General features: G+C 41.6%; 1 protein-coding gene across 1 annotated transcript; it reads left to right on the top strand.

Annotated features, from left to right (window-relative positions):
- On the top strand, nt 1-27895 carry LOC117527571 (mediator of RNA polymerase II transcription subunit 15-like). Its single transcript, XM_034189973.1, has 6 exons — nt 1-170; nt 17576-17663; nt 19643-19696; nt 26904-26927; nt 27086-27250; nt 27784-27895. Exons 1-5 carry the CDS (start codon nt 103-105, stop codon nt 27092-27094), a joined length of 243 nt encoding a protein of 80 aa, XP_034045864.1. The 5' UTR covers nt 1-102; the 3' UTR covers nt 27095-27250; nt 27784-27895.
- The last annotated feature ends 102 nt before the right edge of the window (nt 27896-27997 follow it).

Here is a 27997-nt window from a genome sequence, read left to right as displayed (position 1 = left end):
ATGACGTTAAAAGGACAAACAGTTGCTAGTTAATTCCTCTTCGCTTTTGTTTAGTTCTTGGCTGGTTTTGTTGCAAAAAGCTGTTCATTTTCTTTTTTTTTCATGGAGGCTCCGGGACAGGACAGCGACTGGAGAAGTCCTCAGTTCAGACAGAAAGTGGTCGCTCAGATGTGAGAGATTCTTCCTCATTATTGTGTCGACGGTGCTAAGCTAACGCTAAGTGTGCTAATCTGAAACTTGTGCCAAATCAACATGCATATCCAGACAATAAGGTTTTTTTTAACTATTCTGTGTGGGCCAGAGGTGCTTTCTGGATGACAAAACGCTGTAAAGTTCCAGAACTCAAATGTAGAGGAAACGAGCTTTGAATGAACCTTCCACTCGTCTTTACAGCTACTGAATTTTCTACGTATTTCAACGTTCCCTCAATTTAAAGAAGACTGTTTGTCCGTCCGTCCGTTTTATTTTAGATATTTTTATTGCATGCGTATTTGGAATATGGAAGCAATGTTATTTTCCTTTTTCTCAGAAGTGCGAAAAACAAGGAACGAAAATTAAATATGTAGGTGTAACACATAAGTAACAGGAGCAACGATTTCCCCAGACTGACCCAAAATATGACTAAATGAAGCCCCCCCCCCAAAAAAAGCCAGTACTCACAAACGTACTTAAACATTCCTTCTTTATTGTTTCATCCTTCTAAAGAGACATCTTGCCGGAGGGAGACCGCTTCATGTACTGTTGTGCTCAAAAGTTTACATACCCTGACAAATAATTTTTGTTTGTTTGTTTGGCCATTTTTCAGAGAATATCAACAATAACACAAAAACTTTTTTTTAAACTCACGGTTAGTGGTTGGGTGAAGCCATTTATTGGCAAACAGTGTTTACTCTGTTCAAATCACAATGACAACAGAAACTACCCAAATGAACCTGATCAAAAGTTTACATACCCCTGTTCTTAATACTGTGTATTGCCCCCTTTAACATCAGTGACATCTTGCAGTCTTTTGTGGTAGTTGTGGACGAGGCTCTCTGGTAAAGCTGCCACTGAATATGTTTTGGACTTTATTTAGGTATTTTAGAAAGTGATTTTTTTTTTTCTATTACTCATACTAAAATGTTTCAAGCCTCTTTTTTGGGGGTGGGGGGGGGATTTCAAATGGGCAAATATTGGAAAAAGTGAGAGAATGGGAGATGATATATAAGACTTATTTGCCTTAATAAGGCTGTTCAGTAGAGTTAAGGTGCCTTGACACTTGCACAAATTTGATCCGCGTGCTGGTACGCAGTCTGCTGTGCCGGAGAGTAAACTGTTGTAAACTGTGCGCAGCTTCGTGCAAGTGCGCAAAGAAAATTTGAAATGTTCAAAATCTCTGTCATGCATTAATAATCTGAACGTCACGTGAACATTGTGCAAACAATTAAAAACACTGAGTGTCAGTGCGAGTCATTGCATCAGTGATCCGCATCACAGTGCGGCTCATCTTAACAATTATGAGGAGATGTTATCTGTAACAAATGTAATTTTACAAATACTCATAAGAAGGAATGAAAATGCAACAGTTTTACCAAACTATTACAATATAAATATTAACAATAGTTACCTTTTAGACTGTTCCAAATGCGTTGTCCACCTCATAAAGCGCACGAGAGAGAAAACATTTATATACGTAGCATCTAGTGGCACAAAGTGCAGCATCCAGCTGGCAACACAGCGAGTGGCATTGGCACGACAAATTGCGCAGCAGTGCGGGGATTAAATGCATGCAAGAGTCAAGGCACCTTAAGGAGCGAGGTGCCCCAACAAGCTGCCTGTTCCATGGAGAGCCAAGCTGGTGCCACATACTGAGATGACCCCCGTACCAGATTTGTATATTCACTATCTGCGCATGTGTAAAAACATGGACTTTGTTCTGTACCGACCTTACCCTTTTTGTGTGGACCAACAACATGTTTACAGGTGATTATTTTTCTCCATAAATTGAAACTAGCTCTCAGTTCTTTCTGCACAGAGAAAGGGAAAACTCAGTGCCATACATGTCAACCCCTTTGAGGGCCCACCTGTATAACCAAGTGATAAAATCCATAAAATCAACACAAAATCCTTATAACCTCCTAAATCGCACCAAAATCAGTTTTATTACAGTACACACATCCGCATACCGGTATGACATAACTGGTGTTTTGTCCACATATTAATAACTAACACCAGGGATCTCCATGGGCTCTTTTATGGTGGAAATCCTCTTGCTCCACAGTAAAATTGCTTGCTGTCAATAAAATCAATGTCTACAAGTACATTGTAGGTATTTTGTACAAACTCAATACATTTCCCGTGAATATAGTGTCACACAGCTGTTCTATTTTTACAGAAACAAGAACTCACAGAGTAAGAAATCACTACTCCTAACAATCTTTGGCCCTACCATCTGCGACTGCTCTGCCCTACGATTGGATATTGAAAAACCATGTGACGGTGAACTAATTCCGATTGGACGCTCACATTGCGCACGTCATCACACAGTTTCTATGAGGAGTACAAAGATGGTGGATGGATGGCCGAAAGTCCGCGGAGTTAATAAAAACAACAGTAAAAAAATAAATTTACAACAGAAAACCCTGAATATCCGTAAGAGTATATTTGTATATCCGTATGAGTCTGAAACTCGGAAAAATCAATCTATCAATCAATTTTTTTATATAGCGCCAAATCACAACAAACAGTTGCCCCAAGGCGCTTTATATTGTAAGGCAAGGCCATACAATAATTATATAAAACCCCAACGGTCAAAACGACCCCCTGTGAGCAAGCACTTGGCTACAGTGGGAAGGAAAAACTCCCTTTTAACAGGAAGAAACCTCCAGCAGAACCAGGCTCAGGGAGGGGCAGTCTTCTGCTGGGACTGGTTGGGGCTGAGGGAGAGAACCAGGAAAAAGACATGCTGTGGAGGGGAGCAGAGATCGATCACTAATGATTAAATGCAGAGTGGTGCATACAGAGCAAAAAGAGAAAGAAACAGTGCATCATGGGAACCCCCCAGCAGTCTACGTCTATAGCAGCATAACTAAGGGATGGTTCAGGGTCACCTGATCCAGCCCTAACTATAAGCTTTAGCAAAAAGGAAAGTTTTAAGCCTAATCTTAAAAGTAGAGAGGGTGTCTGTCTCCCTGATCTGAATTGGGAGCTGGTTCCACAGGAGAGGAGCCTGAAAGCTGAAGGCTCTGCCTCCCATTCTACTCTTACAAACCCTAGGAACTACAAGTAAGCCTGCAGTCTGAGAGCGAAGCGCTCTATTGGGGTGATATGGTACTACGAGGTCCCTAAGATAAGATGGGACCTGATTATTCAAAACCTTATAAGTAAGAAGAAGAATTTTAAATTCTATTCTAGAATTAACAGGAAGCCAATGAAGAGAGGCCAATATGGGTGAGATATGCTCTCTCCTTCTAGTCCCCGTCAGTACTCTAGCTGCAGCATTTTGAATTAACTGAAGGCTTTTTAGGGAACTTTTAGGACAACCTGATAATAATGAATTACAATAGTCCAGCCTAGAGGAAATAAATGCATGAATTAGTTTTTCAGCATCACTCTGAGACAAGACCTTTCTGATTTTAGAGATATTGCGTAAATGCAAAAAAGCAGTCCTACATATTTGTTTAATATGCGCTTTGAATGACATATCCTGATCAAAAATGACTCCAAGATTTCTCACAGTATTACTAGAGGTCAGGGTAATGCCATCCAGAGTAAGGATCTGGTTAGACACCATGTTTCTAAGATTTGTGGGGCCAAGTACAATAACTTCAGTTTTATCTGAGTTTAAAAGCAGGAAATTAGAGGTCATCCATGTCTTTATGTCTGTAAGACAATCCTGCAGTTTAGCTAATTGGTGTGTGTCCTCTGGCTTCATGGATAGATAAAGCTGGGTATCATCTGCGTAACAATGACAATTTAAGCAATACCGTCTAATAATACTGCCTAAGGGAAGCATGTATAAAGTGAATAAAATTGGTCCTAGCACAGAACCTTGTGGAACTCCATAATTAACTTTAGTCTGTGAAGAAGATTCCCCATTTACATGAACAAATTGTAATCTATTAGACAAATATGATTCAAACCACCGCAGCGCAGTGCCTTTAATACCTATGGCATGCTCTAATCTCTGTAATAAAATTTTATGGTCAACAGTATCAAAAGCAGCACTGAGGTCTAACAGAACAAGCACAGAGATGAGTCCACTGTCCGAGGCCATAAGATCATTTGTAACCTTCACTAATGCTGTTTCTGTACTATGATGAATTCTAAAACCTGACTGAAACTCTTCAAATAGACCATTCCTCTGCAGATGATCAGTTAGCTGTTTTACAACTACCCTTTCAAGAATTTTTGAGAGAAAAGGAAGGTTGGAGATTGGCCTATAATTAGCTAAGATAGCTGGGTCAAGTGATGGCTTTTTAAGTAATGGTTTAATTACTGCCACCTTAAAAGCCTGTGGTACATAGCCAACTAACAAAGATAGATTGATCATATTTAAGATCGAAGCATTAAATAATGGTAGGGCTTCCTTGAGCAGCCTGGTAGGAATGGGGTCTAATAAACATGTTGATGGTTTGGATGAAGTAACTAATGAAAATAACTCAGACAGAACAATCAGAGAGAAAGAGTCTAACCAAATACCGGCATCACTGAAAGCAGCCAAAGATAACGATACGTCTTTGGGATGGTTATGAGTAATTTTTTCTCTAATAGTTAAAATTTTGTTAGCAAAGAAAGTCATGAAGTCATTACTAGTTAAAGTTAATGGAATACTCAGCTCAATAGAGCTCTGACTCTTTGTCAGCCTGGCTACAGTGCTGAAAAGAAACCTGGGGTTGTTCTTATTTTCTTCAATTAGTGATGAGTAGAAAGATGTCCTAGCTTTACGGAGGGCTTTTTTTATAGAGCAACAGACTCTTTTTCCAGGCTAAGTGAAGATCTTCTAAATTAGTGAGACGCCATTTCCTCTCCAACTTACGGGTTATCTGCTTTAAGCTACGAGTTTGTGAGTTATACCACGGAGTCAGACACTTCTGATTTAAAGCTCTCTTTTTCAGAGGAGCTACAGCATCCAAAGTTGTCTTCAATGAGGATGTAAAACTATTGACGAGATACTCTGTCTCACTTACAGAGTTTAGGTAGCTACTCTGCACTGTGTTGGTATATGGCATTAGAGAACATAAAGAAGGAATCATATCCTTAAACCTAGTTACAGCGCTTTCTGAAAGACTTCTAGTGTAATGAAACTTATTCCCCACTGCTGGGTAGTCCATCAGAGTTGTTTTGAAACACAAGGTTCGGTCAGATCGGCACACAGAAATGATCACACAGACTGCATTTTGCTAGAATAAAAAGGCGTATATTTATTCCCCACAAAAGCAGTTACATCAAACACAAGTGGTTGCAGCGCATTTTTCTCTTACCGTGACGCCTTTAAGGTGGAGAGCCAACACCTTCAGCAGAGTGCGCCTGTCAACCGGCTGGGCGTTCGTACGTTAACCCGCAGCAGACTCTGTTGAAGCATGGTTCTACTCCCTCTTTTCTAGTGTGTCCGCGAAGGGAGGGTGAGTGGCCAACTCAACCTCCCTGGCGCACATAATTTCTTTAATCAACAGGCATCTGAAAGTTATTTCAAAGATATAATAAAAGCAGTTCTTCACTCCCAGTTCAGAATGATCCCAGCATGCTTCACTCCCAGTCGTTAGTGGCTACGAAAACAAAGTCGTGCTATCAGTGTAATAATAACAAGTACATCCAGCTCTTCGCTCCCAGTTCAGACTGACCCCAGAGTGCTAAAACAAAATTAAACAACAAATACATTCTCAGGGTTACGTTAAGACAGGTGCAAAACAGCACAATAACATTTATTATACAAGAGTAAATGTAAATGTTATTAAGAAATGATCAGACAGAAGGGAGTTTTCAGGGAATACTGTTAAGTCTTCTATTTCCATACCATAAGTCAGAACAAGATCTAAGATATGATTAAAGTGGTGGGTGGACTCATTTATTTTTTGAGCAAAGCCAATAGAGTCTAATAATAGATTAAATGCAGTGTTGAGGCTGTCATTCTCAGCATCTGTGTGGATGTTAAAATCGCCCACTATAATTATCTTATCTGAGCTAAGCACTAAGTCAGACAAAAGGTCTGAAAATTCACAGAGAAACTCACAGTAACGACCAGGTGGACGATAGATAATAACAAATAAAACTGTTTTTTGGGACTTCCAATTTGGATGGACAAGACTAAGAGTCAAGCTTTCAAATGAATTAAAGCTCTGTCTGGGTTTTAGATTAATTAATAAGCTGGAATGGAAGATTGCTGCTAATCCTCCGCCCCGGCCCGTGTTACGAGGATTCTGACAGTTAGTGTGACTCGGGGGTGTTGACTCATTTAAACTAACATATTCATCCTGCTGTAACCAGGTTTCTGTAAGGCAGAATAAATCAATATGTTGATCAATTATTATATCATTTACCAACAGGGACTTAGAAATCCGTATAATTTACGGACAATCCGTATAGGTTGACATGTATGCAGTGCAGAACAAACTTCCCCTTTTTTTCACATGCGCAGACAGTGAATATACATATCTGGTACTGGTGTCACTGGAGTGACCTCCTCCAAACACTCATTTTGATCAGATCTTATCCAGAAAGCCCAAATGTTTACCTGTATGGGCCAATAGTAACATCTAAAATTTTGGAGACAAAGCCCCCCCCCCCCCCGGTCGCGCACACACACACACACACACACACTTTTATCCCAGTTAATTTGAAACCCTGACATAAAGCAAAATGTCATCTGCATATAAAGAATTGTGATGCTTTTGACCTTTTAATGGAGACTGGTGATGTTTTGGAATGTTGCACTTTACTTGTGGCAAGTGTCTATACTTAAAGCAAACTAAAAAGGTGAGAGGGGATCCCCTTGTTTAGTGCTGTGGTGGAAGAGGAATTGAGGGGCGATATGCTGATTTGTGATGACACTTTTAGTCTGAGCATATAAAATCTGCATCCAGTCAACGAACACTTTCCCAAAACCAAATGCTGCCAAGGTCTTGTACATGTGTGGCCACTCGATCTGGTCAAACTCCTTTTGAGTGTCTTAGTATAATACATAGTGTGGTGCAGGTTGTAATGCAATGTCTACTGAGGATAAAGCCTGTTTGAGCAGTGTGTACAACTGAGTGGATGTAAATTTTCAGACTGTTGGCTGTAATTTTGCTTATCAGTTTAGTTTCAATGGGAAGTAGAGGCACAGGTCTGTAATATGAAGCTTACAGTTTTGTGCTCCCCCCATTTATTTATTCACTTTATTAATGAAATATTTGCCTTGTACAGCATCTGAGGTGATTGGCTACTTGAGGCAGCATGTTTATACATATGTGACAGGAGAAGAGCTTGTTCCTCAGATAAACACTTGGAGAATTCTACAGTAAATCCATCAGGGCCAGCATGTTATTATTCGATAATCCTTTAATTGCTTGTTTTTGATAGTGATATCCTTGTCTATCTCTGCTGCTGCTACCACTGAGCTGAGTCAAGTTCAGGCCAGTGAGAAATGTCATAACTGCATATGTGTCATCATTACCCTTTGAGGTATACAGTAACTAAGTTTAGATTATAGCATTTTTGAGCTCATTGTTTGATTTGCTGTTAATAGATGACTTTGTTTATTGCTTATCCAATAAAACATCCATAATGAAATTGCAATCCCCTCCAATCATAACATTTGTGTCACCAACATATGGAATGTTATTAACCGTCTGAAACAATGCTCAATCACCAAAGTTTGTACCATAAACATTTATCAGTGTAATGGGGAGAAAAGCCAATTGTCCCATTTACAATAACAAATCTGCCCTTTGGATCCTTGAATGTACACTCATACTCAAATGTATTTATTTTTAAAATAATAATTATGGCTTACCTTTTGGATCTGTCACCAAAATTTAATTATTAAATTTGTGATCCACATTCCATATGTAATTTGTTACACGCTTTCTTCTTGTATGTGTCTCCTTAAAAAAACGCAACATCAGCTTACAAGCTTTTCAGATGTCATCTGTTGTTTTTGCCACTGTTTATTTGTTTGTTTGTTTAAACAGCCTGTAACCCACAATTTTTCATATAGTGTTATAAATTTTTTACTGAAGATTCTTATCCTGATAGAGAAGAACTGATTCAGTTTTCAAGGTCACAGGTCAAAGTCTGGAAAAATCTTAGAAATTTGGAAAAAATCACTATCCTTTAACATTGAACGGATATTCAAAAATTTGTAACTCTGTCAAAGAAAGATCTAATTTCTTTCATGTTTGAGAGCATTATGTACAACCCCAATTCCAATGAAGTTGGGCTGTTGTGTAAAATGTAAATAAAAAGAGAATACGAGGTCTGTCAATAAAGTAACGGTCCTTTTTATTTTTTCAAAAACTATATGGATTTCATTCATGTGTTTTTACGTCAGACATGCTTGAACCCCCATGCGCATGCGTGAGTTTTTCCACGCCTGTCGGTGACGTCATTCACCTGTGAGCACGCCTTGGGAAGGAGTGGTCCCGCCCCCTCATCGGATTTTCATTGTCTGGAAATGGCGGAATGAAAAGGACTTTTTTTCCATCAGAATTTTTTCAGAAGCTGTTAGAGACTGGCACCTGGAAACCATTCGAAAAATTTATCTGGCTTTCAGTGAAAATTTTACGGGCTTCACAGAGAATAAGGTCTGTTACTACAGCTTTAAGGACCCCTTTAAGGACGCTCGGCGTGCCGCGCTCCGAGCTGCGACAACGCGGCACAAGCCACCGGACCATTTCTAAACGGATGGCTCTGTGGATACGAGACCGTCGTGTGCTCTTTCTCTGGTTATCACAAGAGCTGGACATCAGCCATTTTCTGACAGATTTCACTTTTAACAAGAGATTTTGTCATGGAAAGCTGCGCGGAGGCTTCGCGCGTAAAGACCGATTCACCACCTCCGTTTCGGCGTGTCAAAGGACAAGTTTGGACATGTCCAGCTCTCCACAATTTCACTGATACTTACTGGACTGGTAAGCATTGAAAACCGAGATAGACATGTCCAAACATCACCTTTCGTTCTAACAACACTCAATAAGCGTTTGGGAACTGAGGACACTAATTGTTGAAGCTTTGTAGGTGGAATTCTTTCCCATTCTTGCTTGATGTACGACTTCAGTTATTCAACAGTCCAGGGTCTCTGTTGTTGTATTTTGTGCTTCATAATGCGGCACACATTTTCAATGGGTGACAGGTCTGAACTGCAGGCAGGCCAGTCTAGTTAGTGCACTCTTTTACTACGAAGCCATGCTGTTGTAACACATGCAGAATGTGACTTGGCATTGTCTTGCTGAAATAAGCAGGGACATCCCTGAAAAAGACGTTGCTTGGATGGCAGCATGTGTTGCTGCAAAACCTGGATGTACCTTTCAGCATTGATGGTGCCATCACAGATGTTTAAGTTGCCCATGCCATGGGCACTAACACACCCCCATACCATCACACATGCTGGCTTTTGAACTTTGCACTGGTAACAATCTGGATGGTCTTTTTCCTCTTCATTCAGTGTTAGTTTTCAGCCTTGCCGCTTACGTGTATAAAGTTCTCCAGATTCTCTGACTCTTCTGATTATATTATGGACTGTAGATGATGGAGTTGAACCTCCGGGAGAGCTTCTCCCAGATCCCGGGGGAGGTTGAAGACATGGAGTCCGAGTAGACCATGTTCTCCACCTCCATTGTCGATGCGGCCGCTCGTAGCTGTGGTCGCAAGGTCTCTGGTGCCTGTCGCGGCGGCAATCCCTGAACCCGGTGGTGGACACCGGAAGTAAGGGATGCCGTCAAGCTGAAGAAGGAGTCCTACTTATCTTTGTTGGTAGGTGAGACCCCAGAGGCAGCTGACAGTTACCGGCAGGCCAAGCGTGCTGCAGCCCGTGCGGTCGCAGATGCAAAAACTCAGGTCTGGGAGGAGTTTGGGGAGGCCATGGAGGAGGACTATCGGTCTGCCTCGAAGAGATTCTGGCAAACCGTCCGACGCCTCAGGAGGCAGAAGCAGCTGTCCACCAGCACTGTTTACGGTTCGGGTGGGGAGCTGTTGACCCTGACTGGGGATGTTGTCGGGCGGTGGAAGGAGTACTTCGAGGATCTCCTCAATCCCATCGTCATGTCTTCCGAAGAGGAAGCAGAGACTGGGGACTCAGATGCGGACTCATCCATTACCCAGGCCGAAGTCACCGAGGTGGTTAGAAAGCTCCTCGGTGGCAGGGCTCCTGGGGTGGATGAAATCCGCCCTGAGTACTTTAAGTCTCTGGATGTTGTGGGACTGTCTTGGCTGACACGCCTCTGTAACATTGCGTGGCGATCGGGGACAGTGCCTCTGGATTGGCAGACCGGGGTGGTGGTCCCTCTGTTTAAGAAGGGGGACCGGAGGGTGTGTTCCAACTATAGAGGGATCACACTCCTCAGCCTCCCCGGTAAGGTCTATTCCAGAGTACTGTAGAGGAGAATTTGACTGATGGTTGAACCTCAGATTCAGGAGGAGCAGTGTGGTTTTCGTCCTGGTCGCGGCACACTGGACCAGCTCTACACGCTCCATCGGGTGCTCGAGGGTTTATGGGAGTTTGCTCAACCAGTCCACATGTGTTTTGTGGATCTGGAGAAGGCGTTCAACCGTGTCCCTCGGGGCACCCTGTGGGGAGTGCTCCGGGAGTACGGGGTCCGGGGTCCTTTGCTAAGGGCTATCCAGTCCCTCTACGACCGCAGCAGGAGCTTGGTTCGCATTGCCGGTAGTAAGTCAAACCTGTTTCCAGTGCACGTTGGTCTCCGCCAGGGCTGCCCTTTGTCACCGGTTCTGTTCATTATTTTTATGGACAGAATTTCTAGGCGCAGCCAGAGTGTAGAGGGGGTCTGGTTTGGGAACCACAGAATCTCGTCTCTGCTGTTTGCGGACGATATGGTTCTGTTGGCTTCGTCAAATCAGGACCTTCAGCGTGCACTGGGGCGGTTTGCAGCCGAGCGTGAAGCGTCCGGGATGAAAATCAGCACCTCCAAATCCGAGGCCATGGTTCTCGACTGGAAAAAGGTGCTTTGCCCTCTTCAGGTCGGTGGAGTGTCCTTGCCTCAAGTGGAGGAGTTTAAGTATCTCAGGGTCTTGTTCACGAGTGAGGGACGGATGGAGCGTGAGATCGATAGATGGATCGGTGCAGCATCTGCAGTGATGCGGTCGCTGTATCGGACCGTTGTGGTGAAGAGAGAGCTGAGTAGGGGGGCAAATCTCTCGATTCACCGATCGATCTACTTTCCGATCCTCACCTATGGTCATGAGATTTGGCTCATGACCGAAAGAACGAGATCGCGAGTACAAGTGGCCGAGATGAGTTTCCTTCGCAGGGTGGCTGGGCGCTCCCTTAGAGATAGGGTGAGGAGCTCGGTCATTCGGGAGGAGCTCGGAGTCGAGCTGCTGCTTCTCCACGTCGAAAGGAGTCAGTTGAGGTGGCTCGGGCATCTTTTCCGGATGCCCCCTGGACGCCTCGCTGGAGAGGTGTTCTGGGCACGTCCCATTGGAGGAAGACCCAGGACACGCTGGAGGGACTACATCTCTCGGTTGGCTTGGGAACGCCTTGGGGTTCCCCGGAGGAGCTGGGGGAGGTGTGTGTGGATCGGGAGGTCTGGGCGGCTTTGCTTGAGCTGCTGCCCCCACGACCCGACTCCGGATAAAGCGGAAGAAAATGGATGCATGGATGGATGTAGATGATGGAATCCCAAAATTCCTTGCAATTGAACTTCGAGAAACATTGGTCTTAAACTGTTGGACTATTTTTTCACACAATTATTCACAAAGTGGTGATCCTCACCCCATCTTTGCTTGTGAATGGCTGAGCGTTTTGGGGATGCTCCTTGTGCACCCAATCATGACACTCACCTGTTTCCAATTAACCTGTTCACCTGTGGAATGTTCCAGGTGTTCTTTGAGCATTCATCAACTTTCCCAGTCTTTTGTTGCCCATGTCCCAACTTTTTGAAATGTGTTGCAGGCATCCATTTCAAAATAAGCAAATATTTCCACAAAAACAAAAAAAGTCTGTTGGTTTGAACATTAAATATCTTGTCTTTGTGGTGTATTCAATTGAATATAGGTTGATGAGGATTTATAAATCATTGTATTCTGTTTTTATTTACATTTCACACAACGTCCCAACTTCATTGGAAGTGGGGTTGTAGGATGGTATCCTTTATCGACTGACAAAGTTTTGTCAGATCCACATTACAGATTTTGTGGACATCTAAAATTAACATTGAAAACCCCATTTAATGTATATTTTACACTATATTTTAATCAAACGTGCCCAAATCACGCTCATATTTGAAAGTGAGGTGCAGACTGGCACTCACTATTGTCTGATAAACTTTGATCCAGATCTGATCCGGATTGTGGATTTTGTGGACATTTGAATTTAATATTGAAAAGCCCATTTGTGGTACATTTTGCATTATATCTAAATCACAAATGCCTCAATCACTTCTGTTATGGATTTACCTTCACCACCAAAATTGGATGGAGGTTCTAATTTTATGCCTGTTTGTCTATCTATCCAGTTATTAACACTGTGCAAGCAGCTGGAACGTTTGAAACCACATCGCACCACTGCTGTGGTGGAAAAAAATAAAATCCACACACCATAAAAACGCTGCAATTTATTGAATTCCTCTTATCGAGCGGAGAATAAAAGCATGAACCGTATGTTCGTCCAGACGTCCAGCCATGAAATGACATGAATGAAGCAGTGCTCTCTCATTATGTCTTATTATGTCCAGCTGTCCATATAAATAATTACTGCAGTCACCAGACACTGATAGAGTAGATATTGGTGTATAATTAGTGAAAATTACTGGGTTGATATAAATAAAAGGGGATGTCAGTAATGTCAGCGTGGATGGCGCCTCACCGCTGATGAAGGGACTGTTTGATTTTTCACTTCACTCCACTCTGTTTGCTGCTTGCCATGATCCATGGTCCTTCTCCTCCCTGTCTTCGTGGGAACATTGGCAGACCTTCCCCAAGTAGAGCAGGGTGTGGCTTTGCTTTGAACCAATGAAACAATGCTTCAATCTGCTGCTTCGTTGGTTCTTTGTTTTATTTCGCTTTATCTTAATTTTTCCCTGCTATAGCCCGAAAGAGCACATATGTCTGTGATTAATAATTACCTTTTTTATGTTAACCGACCTAATATGGTCTTCTGAAACAGTTGATAGATGTATTTTATAACTTAAAAACAGGACCAATGCTAACACGTTAGCATGTGTATGGCGTTTTCAATGTTAAAGTTAGCATTAAGCTGTTTGCATCTCAGCACGTTTGTGTGCATTTGTTTTCTGTATAATAATTAATGGCTCAGCGTTTGTTGTCATAAGAGTCAAATGTGTTACAAATTGTAATATTTATTTATTTTTATTTATATATTAATAATAATAACAACAATAATCGTAATAACTAATAATGCTATAATACAGTTTATGAGAAACAGACAAAAAGAACCTGATAAAACAAAACAGAAGAGATAAAACCAACTAACAATGAACATAAATAAATGTTTCCTGTGAACATCTAGTGACTCTTAAACCTCCACTTCATTCCTGTTTTAAGTTTAATGACAATTTGTTTTGTCAAACCACATCTAAGCTGTGTTTTTACACAAGAAAAAATAAAATGCAGCAAACTGCACATTTGTCTTTTCATAAAAATATCTTTTTAAAGATCACATATTACACTTTAGTCAGGCCTTTAAAATACTTTCGTGGACTCTTGCTGTAATATGATGTCAGTGGTTGAGATAGTTGCTGTAGGCATCTAAAAATGCTCATAATCGGGTGAAACCTGATGGAAATCTCTGTGGTGTGTCGGTGATGTATGTATGTGCAAAATAAAACAAAACACTACTCCAAGTATGTTTTTGATGAGAATATAACATCATAACTTTGTTACAAGGTCAAACGTTGATGTTGCGTGATAAAGGCGTTTTAATAACTCACTTAAAGAAATAATGGCAAAACTCACATGTAAGTAAAAAACAAAAAACAATCGAAAAAATAATCGACTGATTAATCAATTACTAAAATAATCTTTAGTTGCAGCTAGGGATGGGTATTGATAAGATTTTATCTATCGATGCCATTATTGATTCTGCTTATTGATCCGATTCCTTATCGATACCTCTTGTGAATTTTGTACTAAAAGTAGGCTTTACAGGTTTTCTATGTATTTCATTGAGTCTTAAAGTAAATAAATATGAAATTGGTCACTGTATCCTTGATCTCTGGACATAAATAAAATAACAAAACTGCGTTCGCTTTGAAGTTATTAATTCCGACTGGATTCTATTGTTCTAACTTGACTCGGCAGAGAGCCGCGCAGCGTTTGGAGCTGTGTGAACAGAACGGAGGACGATTCTTGTTTCTTTCTTGCAACAAGATAGGAGTCCCAGTTAGTAACTTTAATCCGCACAAAAGTGACTCATGATTGACATATTCAGGGATGAAAGTGGTGAAAAACAAAAAAAGCTGAAACCCAAAATTACCCCTCAACACCACCCACATGAAAATGTTTGAATTCTAGAAGTTCTGAAATGCAATCTGGGACTATTCCAGACAATAAACTGCAGTGAGTGCAGCATCCATTTTGGTGAGAAAAAGAACAGAGAAAAAAAAACCCCAACTTATTCAAATTCATTCCAGTAGTATTCGCTCTTACTAAGGATGCAGCAGTTTTCTAGCTTGGCAGATAGTTCTGGAGTAAATCACTGAGAAATTAACACATTGAAAAGATGGTTGGACGCGAACAATTGTCATTAAACTTAAATAAGACAGGGATGAAATGGAGGTGTAAGAGTCACTAGGTGTGCACAGGAAACACTTATTTATTTCTGTATGTATTTATTTATGTATGTATGTATTTCATTGTTAGTTGGTTTATATTTGTCTGTTTGTGTTTTTATTCAGGTTCTTTTGTCTCTTTCTCTAAAATTATATATAATCATAGATTAGTTATTATTACTATTAGTGTTGTGCTTGCTATTATTATTAATATATAAACAAATATAAATTTAAAAAAAAATGTTCCAATTTGTAATACATTTGACTCTTTTATGAAAACAAATGCTTGACAGCTGCAACTGCTTATGCTATTTTAACATTGAAATTCCTTAGACATCTATTGTGTGAGCATCGGTCCCGTTTTAAGTTATAAAATACATCTATCAACTGTTTCAGAAGACCTTAACAGGTCGGTTTAACATAAAAAAGGCAAATAATACTCACAGCCATATGCTCTTTAGGGTTTTAGCGGGGGAAAGCGAAATAAAAAATTAATCAACGAAGCAATGATCGAAGCACTGCTTCGATCTGTGAATCACTGCTTCGAATGGTTCAAGGTTCAAAGCAAAGTCGCGCTGCAGAAAAGTTGATTACAGACCCGCTGCAGGGTCTCTAAGCAATGTAGAAAAGTTTTAATTTTCCTGACAAACGTCCCCAAAAACAACGGCCACTCTGAAGGACCAATAAGGGAATCATTAAGTAAAAAGGTTATTGATGTCGGTGGATCGAATCAGTTCTTGACGATACCCGAAAGGAACCGTTTCTCGATACCCATCCCTGGTTGCATCCCTAGTTTGTTTTACAAGTGAGAGCATTTTACCGATTTAATTTGAATAAGCCAGTTTTGAGTTTCTCAGTGCACATGCGTTTTCAAAACGGGTGACAATGTTACTTTGTGAACAGCAGAACAACGTTGTCAACGTTGCTTTTAGGCCCTGATTTTGTATTTTATTGACTGTACAGCCAGGGACACAGCATCCTTTTGGCTCATTTACCGGAATAGAACCGATCAAAATACTATAGAAGACAAAGAATTTTTACTTGACAGTTTGAAGTGAGTTTTCTTTGTTTCAGAGGGCTTCATACCCATTAAAATTCACCAGAATATAAAAAATTTGACTTGCTCTTTTAAAAGATTTCTGGGGGAGATCCCCCAGACCCCCCACAATCAAGACTACACCTCACCCCCACCACCCTTTTATGTACCTTTGTGTTCAGGTTTTGCATTGTTTTTATGCTTTGTCTCTCTCTGTCCTTAGAGACTATTTAGAGTAGATTTGTAGACTGTGTAATGTATTTATTGAGGAAAAAAGAGTGTGTGCCCCCACTATGCCACATTTTAGGAAATTGCTGGCATTGATTTTTGCCAGGAAAAAATTTCAGTCAGATGAAAATTTATTGCTTTAACTCATGCTGCGGGTTTAATTACCATTTCTGATCACGTACGCACAGGCGCTGCATACATGGATCAGACACACACACTTGCTTCACCTTCTCTCCAGCTGATTCACTTAAATGCATTCAGTGTTTGGATGTGTTGTCGCACACGTACACGCGTGCACAAAAGGACTGTCTCGTACATAATTCAGCGACTGAACCGTTGTTCAGAAAAGAATGCAGCCATTTGCGATCACACTAGGTTTTCTGTTTTCATATGTCACACCTCTGTGGATCAAAGCTGTTCACACACGAATGTCTACTGCTACTGAAACCTTTTTCCACACTTGATGCTCAGTCACGCTTCTATAAACTGTCGCTTGGTTTGCACAAACTGAGGCGCAGTTCGCTCTGAGAGATCACAGCAGACGACACAAAATATTATTACGTTGTGTCAGCCCTCGGCTCCATGGCAACGAAGCTGATTGTGCTCCTGCAAAGCCCCGCTGCTGTGAACAAATACACAGCCATCAAGATCACCTCCTCAAAACCTTTGAACTTTCAGATGCTGAAAAGGCCAGCTGGCTCTTCTGTCTGCACGGGCTGGAGGACAGCAAGCCCTTTTGAGTTCATGGACAGAATGCTGCAGCTCCTTAGAGGACACCGGTCGGATTTTTGTGCAACAATCCTCTTCTCAGATGCGTGCAGCGCTGGCCAACACCACGATCACGGACAGCCGTGCGCTGAAGATCGACAAATTTTTCAGTACCATGGCATGACAGTAGCCCGCACTCACCCCAATCACATGCAGCGGAAGAAGCCCATCACACACCTTCACCATCTCTCCACCACAGCAGCGCTCGCAAACCAGCTTCTGTACTATATGAAAACATTCAGCTGGTCAAACGAAGTCAAACTGAACGCTAACGTTACATAAGCTAAGCAAATGATAAGAAACCAAAAGAATGAAGAGCAAAACGAAATATGTATGAATTGAGGTTTCAGCGGACATTCTTTCAAATTTTTCACAGTTTAAAAATCCTGAAGAAGTGCCAGCTGCAGGAGCGAAGCTGCGCGAAGGTTACATGATGCCAATGAAAGTCCAGATTTCTTGTTTCATTTGGGCTTCGTTGTCCTTACTTAATGCCGTGTGACCGGCCTTACGATTCAACCGTCCAGCTCATGGTTTTTAGCCTGATAGGATTTATCATTGATACGACATGGGGTACTGTGTATCTGAGATAACATCAGTGATTGTGGCAATCTCGTTCCAGTGAGGACGCAATGAGGAAGGCAGGAACTGCTCACACTAAGTCCAGCAAGGACATGGAGAACCATGTTTACGTCAAAGCCAAATCCAGGGTAAGACCCACCTTCATCCTTTCTTGGAACCTCATGTAGTTGGACATTAAAGTGTAGGTGACACGGTAAAAAAGGAGACGCTGTTGTCTCCTTCAGGGAGGTGGTGGTGTCATGGATTGCATGTGATTTAAGAGGTTTTAATTTGTCATCCGATGGTTAATAATCACATTATTCCCTTTGATCAGTTTGGGTGTGCAGAGTCAGTCTGTGGATGAGTGTCAGGAGGTGATTTTTTAGGACTTTCTGTAATTTGTTATGAAATAATGCTGAATTTACGAATATGTGGAAATGATTGTTGTACAGAAGCTTCAGAGACTGTCGCTGAGATAGATGATGACTGGAGTGAAGTTTTAAGCAGAAACGAGGTGATATCACTTAACGCCATTGTCTCCAACTGACTGTGTCAGAGGAGGGCTGTCAATCAACCTCGCTCTCCAGAGATGGCCCATCACAGCAGAGCCAATGCCAACCTGGTTCCCTCCCCCATGGTGCCATAAGTTTCAATTGAGCGAGCAGAAATGAAACTTCGCACGAGCAGAAATCAAGTTCACGTGAGCAGAAATCAAGTTCAAGCGGGCGTGGGGAGTGCTGGTCCTTGTGCGCAGCACGTTTGTGCGCGCATGTGGAGATATTTTACGCGTGGAGTGATTATTGCGTGCACGCACAGTGATAATTTGCACGTGAACGCAATTTTTTACGCGAGTGGGTTTTTGTCACTGATCTGACGCCATAATGTTACAGGAAATGGCTGTTCCATTACGCTGAATTTAAAATTTCAGTCACTAATTAGCCTGAATAACATTTACGTTTACTCAGATGAAAGCTGGGATTGTGCCAAATCACGTGTGAAATATGGTAAATGGACTGCATTACATAGCGCTTTCCATCTGCAATCAGACGGTCCAAGCACTTGTACAGTTGTGCCTCACATTCACAGGACACACTCTCACACCGATGCCAGGCTCCTGCCATGCGAGGCGAATCAGCAAAGGTAGTTCTAGAAAAAAATTCTCTATAGACAAGCCAGGCAATTAGATTTACACACGCATTTTTTTTCTCTGTCCGACGTATGAACGACACATGGAATCTGAACTGAAGGGCTCGGACGGACTGTGAGGTGGAAAGACCTGAGGCGTGTGCTCCATTCTGTGGTCTTCATGTAGGGAGCCCACTGACAGTGTAGACGACCCCTGCCTGTGGTGCTGATGCCTGTGCGGCTACACCCATGAGTGCAAATGAAGGTCGACTACGGCAGTGCAAATGGACTATGCTCGAAGACTAGATCTGAAAGCCCAAATCCGGCCCCCTCCCCAACCACTGGGCTGTCCTGGACATCTGCGTGGACTTAAGACCTCCTCAAAATTGGATGTTTCTCTATATTGTTAAAAAATGTCTTTTATTAGTATGACCTAAGCAGTGGGTCACCCCTTTGAGTCTGACTGCTTGAGGTTTCTTCCTCAATATCATGAGGGAGGTTTTCCTTACCACTGCTTGCTCTAGGGGTTGGTAAGGTTAGAAACAAACTTTGTTGAAGTGCCTTGAGGCAGCTTTGCTGTGATTTGGTGCTCTGTAAATGAAATTAAATCAGAAAATGGAATGGCAACGGCCACTCACAACATCATTAATCCAGTGGCACTTCTAATAACGCTTGTTCCACTTGGCAGTCTGGTGTAATGAAAAGAAACCAGAAAAGGTTACATTTACAGAATAAAATCACTGCATCCATAAGCTCATTTTGCTTCACATTGTTTTAGTCAGATAAATATGTTGATAAATATGTGTCCTGTTAAAAATTATTGTAACGACATACATCATTGCAGATTCAGTGGGGCAACCATTCTGTAAGCTGCTAATTGTTTAATTAGTTTATTACATTTTTAGATCACAGTGAAGTCAGCAACAAGTGTTCAACAGAATCAGTGATTGTCTTTTTCTTGATTTTTCATTTTGTGAGCATTTTTTTTGTTTTTTTAATTCAGGAAGAGTATTTATCTCTGGTGGCGAGGCTCATCATTTCACTTCAGGAGACATCCGTAAGTATTCAACCTGCACAGCTATTAACAACAACAAACACGACAAAAAAACAAACTGAACCTTAAACTTTCAAATTCCTAGTCAGTAAACACTGTTACAGATTACTAGTTACTTTAACAAATGTATTACTCAAGTAACTTTGAACTATTTTGTCATGTTTCATTTTGTGACAGATTGTTTAAATTAGACAATAAATCTGAAAAACCTAAAGTATAAATTTAAACCTGGCATAGTGTGGACCTCAACCTTCAAGGCTTCCGGTGTCAGGAGCTCAGCACTCCCCTGCCTGCGCATACGTCATGGCAGAGTGCAAGCAGCGACTACAAGTTATCGCCTCATTTCTCCTTAAAGTGTAGGTGACACAATATGTAATTTTTTTTTGTAGTATTTAAGACTAAAATTAAATAACAGTTTGAAATTAATGTTTTCCCTGGTATGTAGTTACTGAGGAGATAAATATTCAGATTTTGAACTGCACGCCACTAAAAACCAGAACTTCTGGGTGACTCACATCTTGGAGAAGGAAGGAGGAGTGATCACAGCGGGAGAAACCGTTATACATAACAGACCCATTGTTTGGTTAGCGATCGGACGTATTTCTGTGTGTTAAGTGCTTCATTTCTGAAGTTATGCTGGCTGGATGAGTTTGCTGCAAGTGTTTTAATAAAAACTTGCAGGTGGAGTCAGCTGATTTCAGTTTCCTAAGTACCACATGTGTGAATTGTGGATCGCCGACACTTTTTTCACACTCTTTGAACACTGCGGCTTGAACAATGCTGCGGCAAGCTAATGGATTTTTACAGGCTACTGACAGTCCCTTTTCCACCGAGTGGTTCAGGTTGATGCTGCACGGTATTATATATTATAAGTGTCAGAATGGTTCCGTCTGGCGCAGAACCATTTCGATTGGCAGGTGAGCACTTATATTGACGAGCGCACGTGCACAGTATCGTACGTCGTCTCCACTCCACCATGGAGGCAAAACTGAGTATTATTTCATATTTCTTTTTTTTTTTTTTTTTTTTTTGTGGATCATGGGATAGTTCATGGCGTGCCGTGCAGCAGATGAGGTGCTGCGAAGTTCTTTCAACTGCAGCACAGAGCGGCCTGTGGAAGAAGAGATGAGCCGTTCACAGCAAACAGCATGCTCAATTACGGATTACACCTGTGCTGACACTGTAACCTGGCACCAAACTGTCGATGTTACAGAGGGACTTTTCTTTCAGCCAGGACATGGAATTAAATTATTAAATTTTCAGGCGTTTTCCAAATCAGGCTTTAATGTGAATACGTTTTCATCAGACTAAGATGATCTCACTGAAACGGACAGGTAAGACTTTATATTGACCCTTGTGTGAATGGTTTTTAATATTTAAAAATAACATGTTACTCTACTAACATACAGTACATTACTGTATTCAAGAAGAAAACAATATTTATTTTAAAAAATAGCTGATATTTTCAGTCCCTTGCAGGTGCCATAATCATTTTTCAGATTTGTAGCTGTTTTCAAGAAAGGAAAAAAAAACATAAATAAAAAAATCCACACTTCCTCATCAACTTTTTTCTGATGTCAAGGATAGACATCAGACATTAAAAAATTTTTTAGCAGTCAATTCTGACCATAGAGGTTGGGGGGAAAAAACAGTTTATCATCTCCACTTGCATGCCGAAATCCAGGCAATGTTCAGCATTATTTATTTTTTATATATCACCATTCTGTGTCTGAACTCGGCCAGTATTTTCACTTTTGTCAGACTGAAGGTTTCCTCCAAGGTTTCGTCTCCCTCATTATGGTCTAAATAAGGTCTCAAAACCATAAGGCTGTGTCCCCACAGCTTCTCCTTCGAAGAGTGCACCTTCAGACTGGACTTGAAGAAAAAGCTTCACACGAGAAAAAATAAAAATTAGTCAGAGAACAGCTCGACCTCCACCGTGATTACAATGATTTGGCCTTGACTGAGCAGGTCCCGTTCCTCACCGATGACGTAGCACACAATATGGCCACGGCTGAGGGCTGAAATAGAGCAGAGGCTTTCCAAGTACAGCTGTTGTTTATCCTTCACATCCCGTAACATATTGGGTTTTAGTGTTTAATGAAGCAGATAACAGTATATTTACAGAGGAATCCTGCAAATGGTGACAGAAGCACCAAATTCGGCACAATACACCCTAGACATACTTTTTTGAAATGGATTGGCATTTGAATTTTCAGTAGGCAGCCAGGTAGGGGTCAGTTAAAGAATTACATGGGTCAAAATTAAAAGATGCTCCAGTCATATTGAAAACTATACCACATTATTTGTCTGAGCACAAAGATTCCAAAAAGGTGTAGTTTGGACAATCTGTGACTGAATGTTATGGGGTAAAAAAAAAAAGGATGAATTGTGACAGCGGTCAATTTCAGTTTGTGCAGCGGTCAAAAGTTAAAGCTCCTCTAATTCTGGTAAAAATTGATGCATATTATTGGTTGTGTTAATCGGGATTTAAAAAGGAATAGTTTGCACCATGGGTCATGCTTAGTTATGTTACGGGTTAAGATATGTCACATTTCATTGAATCCAATGAACTCCGACATTGTTTGACCTTTACTTTGCAGACCAAACATTCAGCACAGTCAAAACTATTTCATTTATTAATCCTATTAGCTCAACCAATAATTTGCACCACATTTTACCAAAAATGGAGCAACTTTAACTATCAATCCCTCTACAAACTGAAATTGACCTTTGTCACCATTTTTGCTGTTTTTACCCCATAACTCCATAACATTCAGTCACAGACAGTCCAAACTATACCTTTTTGGAATCTTTATGCTCAGAGAGATAATATGGTATAGCTTTTAATATGACTGGAGCATCTTTTAATTTTGACCCCTGTGTAATTTTGACCCCTTCAATTGACCTCCACCTGGCTGCCTATTGAAAAGTCAAATGGCCAAACGGTTTTTTCCAAAGAGTAATGTCTAAGGAGTACTTGTCCTAAATTTGTTGCTTCTATCACCATTTGCAGGATTGTTTCAGTTATCTGCTGCACTATGTTCAGGATTTTTTTTTTTTTATGCACATTCTTTTTGTGTCACATCTACTTTAAAACTGTCCCTTTTCTGCTAAAACTGGCTCATTTCTGCTTAAAACCCACTTTAGAATGATTTGGAGGGTTTGACGTTGTCGTAAATAAGGGAGAATGGACAGAGTCCAGAAAGTTCAGGAGAGGTGAAAAACTAACTTTGAAAAAATGACGAGAAATGATGAGATACAGCTAACGGAAGAAGCTAATGTTAGCTCTCCCAGGGAAAGCTGACAATGAGGACGAACCGGTAAAATTGATGTTGACACTGAAAGAGCTAAGAGGCATGTGGAGAGAGGTGAAAGAATTTCGAAAAGACACGAAAAAAAAACTACAATACTTTAGAGGAGAGCTGGTCAAAACCAACGCGAGGCTTCACAAAGTGGAAACCAGGGTCTCTGGGCATGAAGTTAAGTTAAAAAACATAGAAGAAATATTAGCAGAGTTTCTAACAACGCAAGAAGAGCTTGAACTGACGCTGTTGGAGTAGAGTCTGCGCCTTTTCACACTCTGGGAATGCGCTAAACATAATTATACAGATGCTTATAAGGAGTGAAAATGCAACTGTTTTACCAAGCCATTACAATGTAAATATTATAAATAGTTACCATTGAGATTACCCAAAAACACTTTCTTCACCCCACGAAGTGCACAAGAAAAGCTGCTGGAGAAAATTCGTCTGTGCTTAGGAACGATTAGAAATAGTATATATATCATAAATGTCAAATGCAGCCTTTTTCAACCAGTCACATGACTTTACTGATCCACGCTGAGGGCAGCTGCCCGCCCATCTGGGTGCGGAGCTGAAAGCAGGCAGAAGAGGCAGGCAGAGCGCTGTGTGTTCAGCTTGCAAGTTGGTTATAGCAACTTTCAGTTTCATGAATGCATCTTTCAATACAACATCTAAAATTGAAGTCTGTTTCCTATCAGTTTTTGAGTCTTCTGAGTTTGCTCCACACAACTTGCACATTAATCCAGGAAAATTGGGGAAACCCACCTTACAGATGCGCAAATAGTCACACCAAGGGCTTCAAGATGTACATATTCCTTTCAGATCCGAACAGAAGAAAAATTTGGGAAAATGAAGACAGCAATGTGGGATGGAAGCTATTTCATCATCAGTGTTTCAAGAGGTAAATTTAATGTTCAGTCCCATGTACAGTAAAACTCGCATAAATCATCATTGTATAAACCAGATATTCGCAGTCACCGGACAAAAAAAGCCCCAAAGTTTTTGTATTGTTTCCATGTAACAAACACTGTGTACATAATGGCTTTTGTATAACAGATTTTTTGCTCACATTGGATAAAATGTCCCGTCCGATCGCAATATATTTCCATTAAAAACCCCTCGCGTGTGGGACCGGAGTCATTTCCATGATTAAAAGCCCGACTATTTTTTCAAACCGTGTTCAGACTCGGCCCTGCAGTCTGACTTGCACCTGTTTAATCAGACACCCCAAAAGGCTGTGATTTGACACTTTTCTGCTTTCACTCATTCATATTTTAATAATTTTTGCTGTGTGCACAATTATTACAGATGGATCAGAAAAGTCTGCAACATTACAACACCGAGTGGGGAAAAAGAGGAAATTGTACATCTTACCTTTGATTAGGAGGTGATGACTGAAGAAAGAAAAGCTTGTTGAGGGTCAAATCCTTGAGACAGCATCGTAAAACACAGGCACATTTAAGTTGAATTTTAACATTTTTGATTGGTAGCCTTTGATACCAGTCATTTGTCTTTTATTTTCACAGTGTTTTCCTGTTATTGTGATGGCCTACATGTCAATACAAACATAAAATATGACAAACATTTGTTTCTTCCCTCAATGTATCTTTTACAAATAAATTTGTGATTACATGATTAAAGTTTATAAATTCATGCATGAACAACAATTTGAGATCTAAATTATATGCTGGTGTCACATTTAATTTTTAAATAACAGTCATGCTCTTCTGTTGGACTGGGACAACTAGTTGTGATATTCTGCTATGACTAGCTATTACCCAACTAGTCAACTATTTTTTTTGACTAGTTGAGTAATTTAGTTAGCATCTTTTTCCTTTAATTTAATGGAAATCCTTATCAAAATAACTTGTCAGATGAAAGATGCATCTTACAGATGCACAAGGACACATCATCAGTGATGTAACCTGGGGTCATAGGGTGTATCAGGTCTTTCAACATCAAACACCCTCACCCAGGTGACCCGACCAGAGTTGATCAGACCCTGGCCTGTGTCCCAGCAGCGTTTGCCCATGCCAACTTGTAGCTTTCTCTGCGGCTTTCATTGCAGCCCTGATTGCCTTCCTCTTTGCCTTCCTCTTTGCCTCCCCGGTGAAACCCATCACCGTGAGAACTTTGCAGAAGTACTGCCCTGCAAATCCTCAGCAGCCCACCTCCAGTGGTTGACAGCGAGTTTTTCAGCCTTGCTTCCTGCTCTCGTCCACCAGATCCTGGTACTTGACACACTTCGTCTCATTGACCTCATCCAGGAGCTCATCCCAGGGCACTGAGCTCCAGAATGATCAACTGCTTGGTGATAATTTGATGATCATATCTGGTCAGAGCTGAGTCGATGTTATCGTGGCTGGAAATGTCAGCTGTTTACCAAGCACCACTCCAGTCGGCAGTTAGTGGCAGAGGTGAGAAGGCCAGACTTCACCCATGGTTGGGTGTTAGGCTTCTCTGCGACTCTGTGGAACCTGATGGTTTTTGGCTTGTGGTGGCACTTAATGGAATTAATAGCTGTGGTTATACTGTCAGCAGCTGCCCTAAGCACCTGGTCATGGCGCCAGCGATAGCGCCCATCTTCCAGGGCTTTTGGGCAGCCACTGAGGAGATGTTCCATGGATCCCCGTCCTAGACACTGCGTACAGAATGGTGTCTCTGTTTTTCCCAGACGTGGTGGTAGCCTGGACTTGGTAGGGCATCATAAACAGCCTGGACCAAAAGCGATGATGTTGGCCCGGTTTCATAAAGCAGTTTTAATCTTGTTTAGTCAAATTAGTCAAATAAACTCACTTAGTTGACTAATTTTTTTGACATTAGTCATTGCACAAAGTGCTTAGTCGGCTAAAGTTTTGCATTAGAGACTAAGGTTTTTATCCTGCTACGGTTCATTATGTAGTTGGTCTAGTTGGTTCTTACACTCAGCATGGCCACACCTTTCAACTGCATAGCTGACTGTGATTGCTGTCATAGTCTCTAGCTGCCGGTCTACCTTCCCTTTGGCTGCGATCTCCACGATCTGACTCATGAAAATTCAGTAAGGTATGTCTTCTAGAATATATTCCATTTCTAAGGTCGAACTCTACTAGTGTATACTAAGGTATTTCTATAAAAGGAGGACTAGAATAGAAGAGTAGAATAGAGTAAAGTAGAGCCACTTAGGTGCCTGGTCTTGAGAACCAGGGATGGCATGTCTGTGTCAGCCTGTGACCGCACTGCCTGGCCGTTAGCTGAAGGCCACTTGATTCCCCTTTTGTTGGGCTCTTCTGCAGGGGTTCAGAGACTCTACTGCTTGGAGGAACTGGACTATGTGAGGTGATTCCTGGCCGGGCTCCTGCGTCTCACCAGGATCAATTCCTGTGCATTTCAATGTGTTCTCCTGCTCCCTGTATTTCATCCTAGCCAGATGTATTTTTAAGCCACGTGTTCTTGCACACTTTTCCGTAGCTGCATCTTAAATTCATGGTCGAATTTCAGTTCGCATGAGTCAATACCATCAGGGCTGTCATCCCCCCGTCGAGCTTCATGGGGGTGTATCTCAGAAGGCTTCTTTGTAGCAAATTATGCTTCTCTCCCTCATAGGAGATACAGGTTGGGGTGCTAGCCTTCCCTTTCCCAAATGTCGTCTTTCCGAGCTGTCAGCTGGCCCAGCAGTCATTACCAGAACTATGCCTGGTTGTCACCCAGTCAACTCCTGAGCATCACTGGCTAAGCCAGATTGACAGGTGAAAGATACATCTTACAGATGCGCTAGGACACATCATCACTGATGTAGCCTGGGATCATTGCGTGTTTCGGGTCTTTCAACTTCAGACACCCTCGCCCAGGTGACCTGACCTGTCTAATAACTGTTTAAGAATATGAATTTGTAAGCACAGATTTTTTTTTTGTCTCCTTTTTAGATAAAAAGGCACATGGAGGTCCGGGTAAGGGAGCTTCGGTTTTCTTCTTTGGATCGTTTTCTTTTAATTTACTTGGCTGTGTTTTGTCCATTGTCTGTTCTGTCCACTACAACTACTGTTGATGATTTCTAATGTGCATGTTGGAGCTGCGTAACATTGTCTGTTGTCTGCCCTTCTGTTAGATCCAATGAATGCCCTGACTAACCTCACAGGGGTTGGAGGGGGCCCGGGCCCCATTGGCATGGGGCCTCGCCCCACCGGTGCTCCAGTGGGTGGCATGGGGGCCATGGGGCCAATGCAGATAGGCCAGCATGTCATGGCAGGGGTGGCAGGAAATCCACAAGCCAGTGAGTGTGTTTGCTGCTCTTTGACAGTGGATGCTGGCTGCGTCTAAGCCGTAAATCCTGGCATTGATGTAAAGTGCAAGTAAAAGAGCTGGATTTTCTTTTGGTCTGCTTTGGCACGATCTGTGTTTTTTAGATGGTTTTGGGGGCCATATTCACAAAACGGCATATCTGATAGCAAGAGTCCTCTTTAATGACACAAAGCAGTCCAATTTATAGTTTTTTAGGATGTTTTCATTTGTTGGTGTTGCTCCTCAAGCTAAACTACTGTCCATTCATAGGTTTTAACTCCTACGTTGTGACTTAAGGGTCCTTCAGTTTCAAACTGGAGGATCCTCTTTGATTGGAAAGATAATTTGTGAAATTCCCTTAGACCAAAACATGGGGTATTGAACTTTGGAACTGCCACACTTTATACTTTCAGTAATTTCACTTCAGAGCTACTCAGCTTTCAGACATTTTGAGAATATGTGTCCAAACTGCTCCGACTGATGGACTATTTCTAAACTGTAGGCTCATTCTGATTCATTTTGCAGTTGGAGGTCCAGGTCAGATGCCAATGCAACAGATTGTTCAGGCGCAACAGCAGCAGCAACAACAGCAGTCAATCCAGTTTCAGCAGTTCCAGCAAGCTCAGCAGCAGCAGAATGCCATGCAGCAGCAGCAGAATGCCATGCAGCAGCAGCAGCAGAATGCCATGCAGCAGCAAAATGCCATGCAGCAGCAGCAGCAGAATGCCATGCAGCAGCA

The sequence above is a fragment of the Thalassophryne amazonica genome, chromosome 16 (genome assembly GCF_902500255.1).
Source record: "Thalassophryne amazonica chromosome 16, fThaAma1.1, whole genome shotgun sequence".
NCBI classification, from domain to species: domain Eukaryota; kingdom Metazoa; phylum Chordata; class Actinopteri; order Batrachoidiformes; family Batrachoididae; genus Thalassophryne; species Thalassophryne amazonica.
This window is presented reverse-complemented; position numbering and strand designations above follow the sequence as displayed.

Bases quoted from the DNA above. Each gene is read 5' to 3' on its own strand.
- LOC117527571 (XM_034189973.1), top strand. From the start codon at position 103: ATGGAGGCTCCGGGACAGGACAGCGACTGGAGAAGTCCTCAGTTCAGA. The intron at 171-17,575 runs GTGAGAGATTCT...ATCTCGTTCCAG, and splicing joins CAGAAAGTGGTCGCTCAGAT to TGAGGACGCAATGAGGAAGG. The intron at 17,664-19,642 runs GTAAGACCCACC...TTTTTAATTCAG, and splicing joins ACGTCAAAGCCAAATCCAGG to GAAGAGTATTTATCTCTGGT.